At 36.4% G+C, this 12245-nt stretch overlaps 2 protein-coding genes across 2 annotated transcripts; one reads left to right on the forward strand and one right to left on the reverse strand.

The window, feature by feature from the left end:
- Positions 1 to 1824: 1824 nt before the first annotated feature.
- LOC127632042 (sclerostin domain-containing protein 1-like) lies at positions 1825 to 5215 on the reverse strand. The gene is made up of 2 exons (XM_052110508.1): positions 4966 to 5215; positions 1825 to 2902 (listed from the first exon to the last, which is right to left on the reverse strand). Exons 1-2 carry the CDS (start codon positions 5162 to 5164, stop codon positions 2469 to 2471), a joined length of 633 nt encoding a protein of 210 aa, XP_051966468.1. The 5' UTR covers positions 5165 to 5215; the 3' UTR covers positions 1825 to 2468.
- A 1441-nt stretch (positions 5216 to 6656) lies between these two features.
- Positions 6657 to 11095, forward strand: LOC127631703 (leucine-rich repeat-containing protein 72). The gene is made up of 9 exons (XM_052109957.1): positions 6657 to 6686; positions 6900 to 6952; positions 7103 to 7172; positions 7394 to 7475; positions 7681 to 7794; positions 10151 to 10213; positions 10538 to 10681; positions 10776 to 10797; positions 10891 to 11095. The coding sequence occupies exons 1-9, from the start codon at positions 6657 to 6659 to the stop codon at positions 11054 to 11056; spliced, it is 744 nt and encodes a 247-aa protein (XP_051965917.1). The 3' UTR covers positions 11057 to 11095.
- Positions 11096 to 12245: the final 1150 nt, after the last annotated feature.

Consider the following 12245-nt stretch of genomic DNA (forward strand, 5'->3'; position numbering starts at 1 on the left):
TTTTATTATTTGTCACTGACCCCATTAGATCTATGCCTTGCTTCCACAGAATTATTCATTCCTTTTTTAAGTTCTCAGGATACTGAGTCAGTTGTTCTAAATCCGAAGCTTTGACTCTGACAGAAAATATTCCCAGTCTGATATAGTTAGATAATTTTGACCCCTTAATAATAAAGTTTTCGCGTGATGTGGGCAGGTGAGCTTCATTACATTTAGCTATTGTTAGGAAGGTTAATATTATTAAAAAGGCAAATGGATTCCAAAATGTAACTACCTGTTACAATCTCTCCCTGTTGATGTCCCCCTCTCATATTTCAAGCAATTTGATAGTATAGCGAAGTCCTTCATTTGGAATGGAAAACATCACAGATTACATTTCAATAAGTTACATAGGCCGACTGACAAAGGTGGGCTAGGCCTACCAAAGACATTTGGTCTCAGACATTTGGCTCATTGGTCTCTTTCACCTGAGAGAGCCCCTGACTGGTTTTGTATTGAACCAGTGTCAGGCCCTTATTTTGCCATTCCAAAGCCTTTCTATCAAACTAACCGGAGAAGTTAAGTTACACCAAGTTGTCTCGCATTTGCACTCGGTGTGGACAAAAGTCCACATTACAACTTATTAATAATTATGTCAGTCGATGTCAAGTGCTTTTTAAGTTCTTTCCAAGTCTCGCAGCATCTGCAGATGTTCTTAATAAGGATTAAAAATGCTGCATGCATTGCCCAATGTCCACAAGCAGTAGGTGTCCTTGGACTGTCCATGTCAAAGGGGAGAAATTGTGACAGGCACAATGATTTATTGGTGTGCTGTTCTACCTCTAATTTATCTAGTAATAACAAACTACAAGGCATGTGTTAGGTGATTAAAACTCAGTTCAGTGTGCTCATTGAAACAGTCTGGGCAGTCTCACCTCTCGAAGGTTTGAATCATGTAGCTTATCAGCAGTCTGTTGATAATCTGGGAAAACTGTTTTGGTGTGGACAGTCCCATTCTCTACCCGGAGCCACTGGCTGGCACTCAGTACTACAGCTATAAGGAAATCCACCGCAGCTTGCCCGTGCATGTCCCTGTTGTGCTCGGCGACACCTGCGAGCAGACAGCCGGGATCAAGAGGCCTGTCGGAGGAAGAATCGCTCTCTTCTTGGATTTTAATGACTTCCTCACATGTACCAACCCGAATCAAACAAGACAATTGTTGCATGATATTTGAATAGTCCTAATTATATATATATATATATATATATATATATATATATATATGTGTGTGTGTGTGTGTGTGTGTGTGTGTATGTAGACAGCTGTATATGCAAATAAACATAGGCTTTATGTATAATAATTCTGACTTTGTGGTGAAAGCTGATGATAGTCTCTTTCTCTTTTTTATCTTATTCATTTATATATATATAATTTTTTTAATGCCACCTAGTTATCTGAAGTCAACTCAAACCTTCTCATGCACCTAAGTGTATGTGGTTATAATGGATCCAAGGAAATGCACAAATTATTCTCATAAAATATTAGTCACATAATAATTAATAAGTAAGGACCTTAATAATTAGTTTGATATTATTTTTCACACATTTTTAGAATGGACTTTTTCATTCGGCCCTCCGTTTAGTTTATGTTAGCGTTAGATAGGCCTATGAAAATAAAATACAAAACAGTTTTAAGCATGTTGCTGTATTTTATTAATGGACCATAATAAGTCCATTAATATAGGCTACACACATTGATAATTTGTTAGTGCTTACAATGCATCACCTCATCATAATTAGAATGAGACCCATTAAGATGTTTTAATTTTATTGTTTTTACACCATCCTGTAACAGTCAATATGAACATTGTCACTAGAGTGCAATATCATGTCTGATAATGCTTGTACAAACTGAAAACATTCAAAAATATATTACATCAAGTTATTACTAAATATGACATTTTAGAACAAATAAAGGTCCTGCAAAACAAGTAATTACACAAAAGAAAATATGTGTGTGTATTTACAGATACTTCATTTACAAATAGCTTTGCATTTCTCAAGTTTGAGAGATACAGTTTTTGTCTCTGCTGGCGTAGCATTTACACTATTGCAAGTAAAGTAACATTTATGGATTTTTTTTTATTACATATATCAGACAGTTATGACAAATACAATACAAATCGCAGGTCTAATTCCATTCATTTTGCAATACAATATGCAGTTGTTGCAGATCATGAGCAAGACAGTGTGTCAGTCTTTTTGACATACAGTATGTATGGACATATCTTTGTCACAGGGTCACTGCTATGGGCTGCATGTTTGTTGTTAATTTATTGGTAATAACATTTGTCTATTCCTTCCAATGACTGCTGTGAACTGTTTGAGTCAGAGCCCTGCACTCATTTTCAAATGCAGCACATTTGCTCATATGAGTTGACCCCACAAGCTCTCATAGTTCTTTTAATTGGGAACATTTACTGTCTGTGTCAGTTATAGACCAGAGACTCATGCCAGTTCTCATTGAGCTTGCTGTTCCGATGCCTCCCTTGCCTTTTGGGTTTGTGAGGCATCTGGGTTTGAGTGTGTCCCTCAGACTTTTTTTCCGATTCGTTGTGTTGCCGTGTGTATCTTTTGCATTTGCAGGAGGTCACTACAGTAATCTTGTAGGTCCTGGTGCTCCCATCCTGACACTGGAGCTGAATCCGTTGGGTACGGGTCTTGTCGTTTACGCAGCGCCAGTCCTGACTGTTTCGCCGGTTCCAGAACTTTCTACCGTATCCACCGATCCAGTTGGGCAGCATCTGCGCTGCAAGGCACTGTCCTGTGCACACCAGTTCTTTAACAGGGTTAATGCTGGTACATTGGCCATCTGAAATGTACTTTGTTGATCGCAGTTCTCTGCAGCCAACTGGAACACGTTCTGGAACAGACAGTTCTTAATCAGAAAATTGCATATCAGATAGATTTCGCAATATTTGAATCTTTGCTTAGTTTGGAATCAATTGTTTTTTTATGGAAATCATTGTGGTTTTCAGGCTTGTAAACAAATGTAGAAAATAAAGTTGTGGAATTTCTATAGAGAATATAATTTTTCTAGTTCTAATGCTCAGATCTAAAATATTTCATCAGCCAGAAATTGGCATTTGTGTGTTTAATCTCTACAAAATTATTTTCAAGCCATCTCGAATGACTGAAAAAGGCATAAAAGAAGTCATTGAAATGTATTGGTCGAAAGGTGTGGGACCCCTGATAAGAGAATGCTTAAGGATGTGATGAAACTGTTTTTAAAAAAATGCTCAATTGGAGTTAAAAGGTCAATTAATTACAGCAATGTTTCCAAGATGTTTGGAGGACAACTTTTAGTATACACCTTGGTGTTGTCCTTAATTATTCCTTCATGTGTTTTAACCTTTACTTCCCCATACTTAAACAACAGCATTATAGAAGATGTTTGGTATACTTCAGGACCCCACTTATAACTGCCCTTCTCTGAACTGTGAGGAAATGGTTTAGTGTACAGATGAATGACAACTGAGAGTCTCTTATTGTTAGAGAGGCCGTTGCTGCTGGCAATACTGTCAGCATTGTTTTGCCTGGAAGCAATGTATCCTGTCAGTGTAACCCAATCCAAAATCCATTCACAGAGTAGCAGCACACCTGTTACAATGTGCCCCCATCTCCATGACAGAAGGTGATGAATGGGGAGTGGAGGGCAATTTTGTTCCTCTCCACTTCGTTATGGAATTTCAAAACAAACAGGACTCCTATATGAGACTTCCTGAATAACTGAGCTGCACCTACACTCTCCCAGTCAGACTGGATTCACTCAGCAGGCATTGTGCTCGGCACCCTTTTATCTCCACTGCACAGTGTGGTTGTGTGCCAAGAGAGTGTGTAATCCATATAATTTCCTGCGGAATTATGCCATCCCATTAAGTAACATAAGTTCACAACCATGCCACTGATGGACAATGTTGGAACAAAGCTAGTCTTAAAGGGACAGTTCACCCCAAAATGAAAATTTTTACATGGGGAAAATTTTAGATTTTTGCAGAATGTGAAGAACTGATTTGCCTCAGTCACCATTACTTTCATGACTTCTTTGAATATCTCGAATACTTTTTCATACAATGAAAGTGAATGGTGACTGAGACTGAACATCTCTTTTGTGTTCCACAGATAAAATGAAGTCATACGGGTATGGCACAACATAGGAGTGAGTAAATTATGACGGAATTTTTGAACAATATTTGGGTGAACTAATCCTTTAAGGCCAGGGTTTTCAGTCAGGGTATCCAGAAATAGTGCAGGGACTCCATGGACAACTTTAACTATTGATATACAAAATACAGTGTTAGTAAATTATATTCATAAAAGTTATTATAAAGTATTAAGAAGAAAAGTTTGATTATATTGGAGGTACTCATTGACTGAGTGGGTGGGAATTGAAAAATCCTGTTCAAAAGTGCATTATTTTAAATGATGTTAATTCAAACTCTATATAGCTGACTTTATATTAATATTGGAAATAAGACATTTTCTAGGTTTTGAGGGGAAAAAGCTTTCAAAGGCAGACTTGTGAAGATCTCACAATCAAAACTTATTTTTTTTACGCCTTTCAATTTTATACCAAAATTCCATCAAATTAAATTGCCTAGAGTGACCTTTAATCAAATAAAATGTTATTTTAATAATAAAATAATTTTATTATTAAATAAATAATAATTATATTATTTATTTATTTATTTTCTATAAAAATAATATTAAATGTATTATGGAATGCGTAATCCTAAAAATTGGCAAAAATATTTTTTAGTGTGTTTGTCTAAATCAGAAATGCGTCATTTTTCATAACATTAAAAAAACATAACATAAAACTGAAATATAAATCCAGAATATCAAAAGCAATCTCTTTTAGTTTAAAACGCATATTTTGCAGCAATAACATTAAATAGCGTGTTGAAGTGACGCGCCTGAACTTACCGCCTCTCTCGTGCGCAGGGAGCCCTCTGCCGCCGGAGCGCGCGCGATTTAGAGACGCATTGCTCTGAGCATCCTGAACGGGGCTGACCACATGAGCGTAGAAAATCTCCGTAGCATCATTCTTCAAAGTCATACCACTCCTTATTAAAAAGCATAATAAAAACATAACATTGCACGATTCCGGTGCGTTTATATACATTATGAAATAGCCCACAGACGGATCCCCGATAACAAGAAGAGATATGCGACTTGTGGCTATTACTCCCTCCCTCAATCACTATCGTGTGTTATATATGCATGCTCCCTCCTCCAACGTTGGCCAGAGCTCAGGTGAATTTTAAAACAAGCGCAGTTTCTCCCTTAAACTAACCACTCCCAGTGAAAAACTACATTCCTGTGAGGTGGTCTAGCACCTGGACTGAAAATGAATGTTTTACTGGACCACCTGAGAGCTCCTAATTCACTTAGGGAAATGTATGCAGTAAGACATGTGTATGATTGTTTCAAAGTGTGTTCTCAAAGGTGAAATGTGACAGAGAAAACATTTCTCAACAGTTCCTTTGACTAGATTTGTGTGTGTGAATTTCTCACTCTGTGTGGTTGGAACATCTCCGGCAAAGGTGTTAAAGCCATTGAAAATGAGTGTGAAAGCAAATCCTTGTGGAGAAGCTGACAGGTTTGGTTGAGTTAATTATGACAGGGATTGATTGGGCAGATATATTCAGGGTTGGGGAGTAATGAAATTCAAACAGGATTACGAATTTAAAATATAAGTAACTGTATTAGACTACAATTTAAATAATTGGTAATTAGAATAGTTACATTCAAAAAGTATTTTGATTACTGAAGAGATTACTTTGCATAATTTGATAGTGTTTCTGGTTCTTTTTTGGAGCTCAAAGGTGCTGAAAGTGTTTTGTTTTGTTTTTTATGGAAAAGTATCTAAATAATGTTACTACTCCCTTAAATATATTATTGAAATACGTGTCCTGAGATATCTTACTGGTCTCTGTGACAGCTGCAGACTTTGTAAACAGTAAACAAAAATATGACAGTGGACTGCAGACATTGACACTTTTCACCTGTCAATCATTTTGCTCGTTCTCATCGCGTTGTATTTGAAGCAGATCATTGAGGCTGTGATTCATAATGTTTGTCAGTTGAGGGCGCTATTGTGCCACTGTTGAATTTGACAGCCACAGGAACTAACAATGCAGCTCTTTTGCTTCAGGAAACATGGATAAAACCACTGGAGTCGTACAGATTGCTTTCATGCTACATTTATGTGCATTTTTGGAGCTTCAAAAATTTTGGTCACCATTCACCTCCATTGTACAGACCTATACAGAGCTGAGATATATTTCTACAAATCATTTGTTTTCTACAGAAGAAACAAAGTCCTACACATCTGGGATGGCATGAGGGTAAAGGATGAGAGAATGATAATTTTGGGATGAACTGTTCCTTTAAACAGATTTTGAATTTTGGGCGAACTATTCATTGAAGAAGAACAGCATTTTAGGGGTAAGTCTGCTCCCTGGTGGACAAGGAAATCTAAGCAGAACCATCTAAGTGTGCTTATGGGATGGGATATCAAAAGGTTTGAGGACAAAAAAAACCTTGTCAAGACTTGTTGTCATTCACTGAGTTTTCTTTTAATTACGCGTTACCCACGGTGTCTAATGAGAACAATGAAACGCTTTCAACACAGAGATTCTCAGGTAAAGGGCGCGCTTCCTCTGTCTGCCGAGCCACATGATTGGTCATCAATCAAACAAGAGTGAAGGGTGTCTCTTAGCAACCGCATTGTGTCTTGAGAAATGGAGTTGAGCAGAGAGGTAGTCTGCAGTGGGCTAGTTATAGTGACATAATTCAGTTTTCCACCGTTATACTTTTGGCATGACATAATATTTTCATATTTTTTTTCCCCTCAGGAAAATAAAGACGCTTTGCAAAAGGAGTCAGAACAACTTCATCTCGTCAGAAGGTGACGCTGCTTCGGCAGAAAAATATTAAACGTATTAAAGGTCTAGATAGTGTGCTTAGTTAATAAGATGCACTGTTGAAAACTTAATATAATGTGAAATGTTAAAGTAAATTGTGAATAATATACATTTTCCCTTCTACTGTAACCTAGAGGGCTTATTTCTGTACCTGATTTGTCGAAGTTCTCCATGCTGAGACGTGTGTGGCTCAACAATAACAAGGTTATATTGCCTCACTAATCTAATTCATGGAACATTCACAACTTGCAATTATTGGACAATCTGTTTCTTCCAAAGTGGGTTTCATATTTCACATTTTCTCATATTGTATTCTGTAAAGCCTAAAATAATTTGGTTAAAAACAAACTATTGATCATCAGTATGCAATTCACTATGCTTTTTATGAATAAATCATATTTATGTGAATTTTTGTCACTTCACAGATCCGAGAGGTCTCCAGAACTTCATTTAACTGTCGCTTGACCGAACTGTATCTTCAGAACAATGATGTTATCTCAATTTCAGGTAGGCGTGCACTAGGAACATGACTGCCCTTTGATATACCAATCCAACCCCACAAAAATACCTTGTTTCTACTTTGAAGAACCCTAATACAATTTCATAAGCCCTCCCTTTTTTCATTGTTAGATAGAAGGAAAAAGACATGTCAAGACAAAATATATGTTCTCATATTTCTTTCTGCCTATGATGCACACCCATACATACTCAGGTGCATTGAGACACCTGCCATGTCTATGTGTGCTACTCCTGCACAATAACCAGATGAAGAGTCTGGAGGACACTGTGGCAGAGCTGAAGAACATGCAGAAACTCCATACTCTTTGTGAGACATAGAAGCTATTGTTTAACCTGACATACACTCTTCTGCTTTAATAAATACTAATGTGGATCCAATAGCTTAAAGAGATAATTCACCCAAAAATCATTTCATCTCTCGTCATTTACTCACCCTCATGCCATCCCAGATGTGCATGACTCTCTTTCTTCAACAGAACACAAAAGTGTTTTGAAGAATATGTCAGCTCTGTAGGTCGATACAATGCAAGTGATCAGACATTTGTAGCTCCAAAAATCACATAAAGTAAACAGAAGTAAATCCATGACTCCAATGGTTAAATCCATATCTTCAGAAGCAATATATGTGTGGGTGAGAAACAGATTTTATTTGATTTAAATTAGGGTTGTGCCGATGGACGATATCATCGTCCATCGTGATGGCTGACCAACATCACGATGTAGAGCCACCATCGTGATGCCACGCCCCCTTTTGCGAGTCTTGCTAGTGTGACTCACTAATCCTAGTCTCTTCTATAGTTAACCTAAAAACTTTGCAGGGATTGCTCTGTAAATTAAATTGAGAATATAACTAATGCATATATGCTATTTTAAATACTGTAGTATATGCCAGAGACGTGACATGTTAGTCAGTGAAAATACCGTGTCAGGCAGGCTACACAAATATTGATCTTGACATTGTTAGCTTCTTGTCTTTTTTTACATGTCTTACACTGTACATTTAGATTAAAATATTTTATGTTGTAGGCTACAAGAAAATAGCCTTTATTAATTAATTATTAGTAGTTGTAGTGTCTCAGAAAATCTTGCTCATTGTCACATAGCTCTTGTATACACTGAAGCGGCAGTTTAAGATAAACCCAGACCAGCGAACGTCAAATAACTTTTGTCTGGTTAATACTTTTAAAGAAAAATTTCCTTGGCCATAAATCCATAATGTCAAATCAAATGAAAGAAACAAGGTGAATATGAATAACACACATTTATTAAAACAGAAGAACAACAAATAAAACAAGAAAACGGGAACAACACTCAGACCGAAACTCGGCATTAACATTTCACTTATAATTAGCAGCACAATTAACTTCAGCACAGGCTACAAAATAAATTATGTTATTGAAATATTGTAAAGCGGTCATATGAACTACACAAATGAACGTTTAAAAAATAATATGCAAAATCGAATAGCTCCGCAACGGATGGCGAAAAATGCGTAAAGAAGTCTAATATCTTTCACCATAGACCATGTTTAAATTTCGATGTTTCTGGCCAGAAATACCAACATATTCACTTTATCTGGTTTTAATAAGCTGCGGATTGGAGTAACTACACTACCCGCTGTGCTGAAGACCCGCTCTGATGGAGTACTGGTAGCACATATGCACAGATATTTCCGTGCTAATCTTGCCATGAGCGGAAACCTTTTGTCGTTCGTTTTCCACCAAGTCAGCGGGTCCTCTTCCCAATCAATGGCCATTTCCTGCAGGTACATGGTCATTTCTGCCTCGACCTTTTGCTCATCAGTGAGTAAAATAACGAAATTATAGTTTTTAAGTGGAAAATAGTATTTATGTAAAGAGATATATTAAAATAAAAAGTGCACAACTCTTCTTAAGTGAAAGCTAAAAAAAAAAAATGCTTCACGTGTCGTGCAACCTACTGATAAAGCGCCAACGAGTCATTAGTTGGGTTAGTAAAATAACGAAATTATAATTTTTGAAAATTATATGAAATTATATAATCAACCCCCCCCCCACCGACGATATCATCGTCCATCGCGATGTCAACATCGTCAACTGCCAATTTAGGGGACATCGCCCAACCCTAATTTAAATCTCCACTTTCACATTTACGTCAGAAAGTCAAATGTGGAACCTGTTTAGTTTCACATCTGAGAATGAAAGTTAAAGTGGACTTAAATATTGTTCTGTTTCTCACCCACACCTATTATATTATATGGATTACTTTTATGCTATCTTTATGTCCAATTTGGTTCTTCAAAATTCTGGCCACCACATGCATTGTATGGACCTACAGAGTTGAGATATTTTCCTAAAAATGTTTACACTGTGTTTTGCTGAAGAAAAAAATTCATACACATCTGGGTGACTAAATGATGAGAGAATCTTCATTTTTGAGTGAACTATCCCTTTAATACAGAAGTGATAATTCAAATATAGCACTCTTGCTTTCTGAATTCTATACATTTTGCTATACCTTCCAACTTGTGTATTTGAAAATCAGTTGTAACTCCATTTGTTTGACAAACTTACCATAATCATCCTTTAAAAATATTTGCAGGCATCATATTAGCAGACCGTTTCATTGCAGAAATGTAAATGCATTTTCTGTTTCAGCTCTATACTTGAACCCCTTCACACAAGATCCTGAATATCGCCAATATGTGGTCAACCATTTGCCATTTGTGCAGTTTTTAGACAGAAAAGGTTGGCATCCCAACATATCTAAACTTATTCCAAAATGACACCAATTCACCAAAAGTGACCAAAGACTGCTGTAAAAAGGGAAAGCAAGAAAAAAAAACTCACAGGCTAATTAGATGGCAGTTTAAACTAAATTATACCATTATGCCTTTGGACACTAACATTGTGGCCCATTTGAGCCAATAGTTTTCAAACAATTCTGATTCTGACAAATGTAAATATTTTGCAACCCAATTTTGACACACGCATGCTCCAATAACCGCGTAAAGTCATTTATTGAATTTATCGTCAATGCAGTGTTGTTAAATCTCAATGTATGATTGATAGAAGTTAAGAAAGGGGAAAGAAGGCAAGCTTTCAAGCTGTTTTGCATAGAAAGACAGAGGGTACTGGATTCTATTGCCTTTGGCAGACGAGTATTATCGCCTCCTGCAGGAAGGAAATTGACCAACAAGATCAGGAAACAAGCAGGTAAACACATCTAGAAATTCCCCAAAAATTCACCAGCATTTGGACAATCAAATAACCTAGCCTACCTAATCTAATGGAATGTTATTGTCCTCAGGTCAACACAGCTCAAGGAAAAGGTTAGTGGTGCAAAGATGGAAATATTTTAAATATTTAAATAACAGCTAATTTAATGCCACAAGAGTTTACCTTGTGATTTTTTTTTTCTTTAGCTGCCTTTCTGATGGCACCAGAAACCCATCAGTGAGCAGATCTACACAGAAGTCCATCATACAGTTCTCCATTATGAACTGGAGTGGTACGAGTATGGCTCAGTGGAACCAGCTAGAAGACTTGAGTAAACCTGCATCCAACATCCTAACTGTCAAACTTCGATGAGTTCCAGATGTCTGCCGCCACTTTAACCATCATCCTAAATCGCACAAGGGATACTTTTGTGTAACCACACATTTGACAAGGCCAGGCACTTTAAATCTCTGAAAAACAGCAGACATGTTGTCATTTCAGTGTCAATAAACAATTTCAAGGATAAGAGTGTTTACATTATGCCCACTTAAACAGCTGTAGCGAGTGATGTTTCATATTTGACAACCATATGTTCATTGTTTAGCAGAAAACAGGTGATCTAACAGTTCAGTGATAGATTTTAATCACTTTAAGTGAATAAAATCATGTCTCAGAAAAGTAACCACTGCGTTTAACCCTAATGTTTTTTTTAAACCAGAAGTTTAAAATTTTTTTTACTTTATGCAATTGAAATAAAATTCATTGACTATTCACATTTGTTATCTGAAAACACACACAAAAAATTTATAATTTTCTTTAAATGTTTTGGGGTTTTATTTCACTTCGTTACACTTGTTTTGTTTCTGGACAGAAATGACCAGCAAATTGGAAATACAGAAATATTAGGTGTTCTGGACCATCCCAATCCTTTAGATGAGCACATACAGTATGTGGATGTGTATTTGTACACAAAGTCCTTGGACATGTGCACACACACAATGTGTATGAAGCACCCTTGTGCATCATGAATATAATTGTTGTAATAACAAAATTGCAAATGACAGGGTTCCCATGATCATGGAAATCCTGGAACTATCAGGGAATTTTAAAATTGTGATTTCCAGGCCTGGAAAAGTCATGGAAATTAATAAAATCAAAGTCATGGAAAAATCTGTTTTTATAGTTAAAATATATATATATATATATATATATATATATATATATATATATATATATATATTTTTTTTTTTATTTTTTTTTTTTTTTTTTTACTATGCTCTGTCCTAAAATATTTAACCAGGGTGTTACGTTGCAGTAGATTAAAAACATGGTGAATAGTTAAAAATATATCATGTCATTTAGGATACCTTACCAATTAAGTTGCTTTCACACTTTTGGAGTGCAACTGAGTTTGAAAGCCATCAAAGTTCGGTTCATTTGGATAATGTGAACACTGTTTTCCAAACTTGTGTGCACACTCAGGAACAGCACCAGCATCCACTTGAAAAAGGGGTCTAGGATACGGTTCCAACTCCAGTACACTTCACTGCTGAAATTAATG

The sequence above is a fragment of the Xyrauchen texanus genome, chromosome 38 (genome assembly GCF_025860055.1).
Source record: "Xyrauchen texanus isolate HMW12.3.18 chromosome 38, RBS_HiC_50CHRs, whole genome shotgun sequence".
Taxonomy (NCBI): domain Eukaryota; kingdom Metazoa; phylum Chordata; class Actinopteri; order Cypriniformes; family Catostomidae; genus Xyrauchen; species Xyrauchen texanus.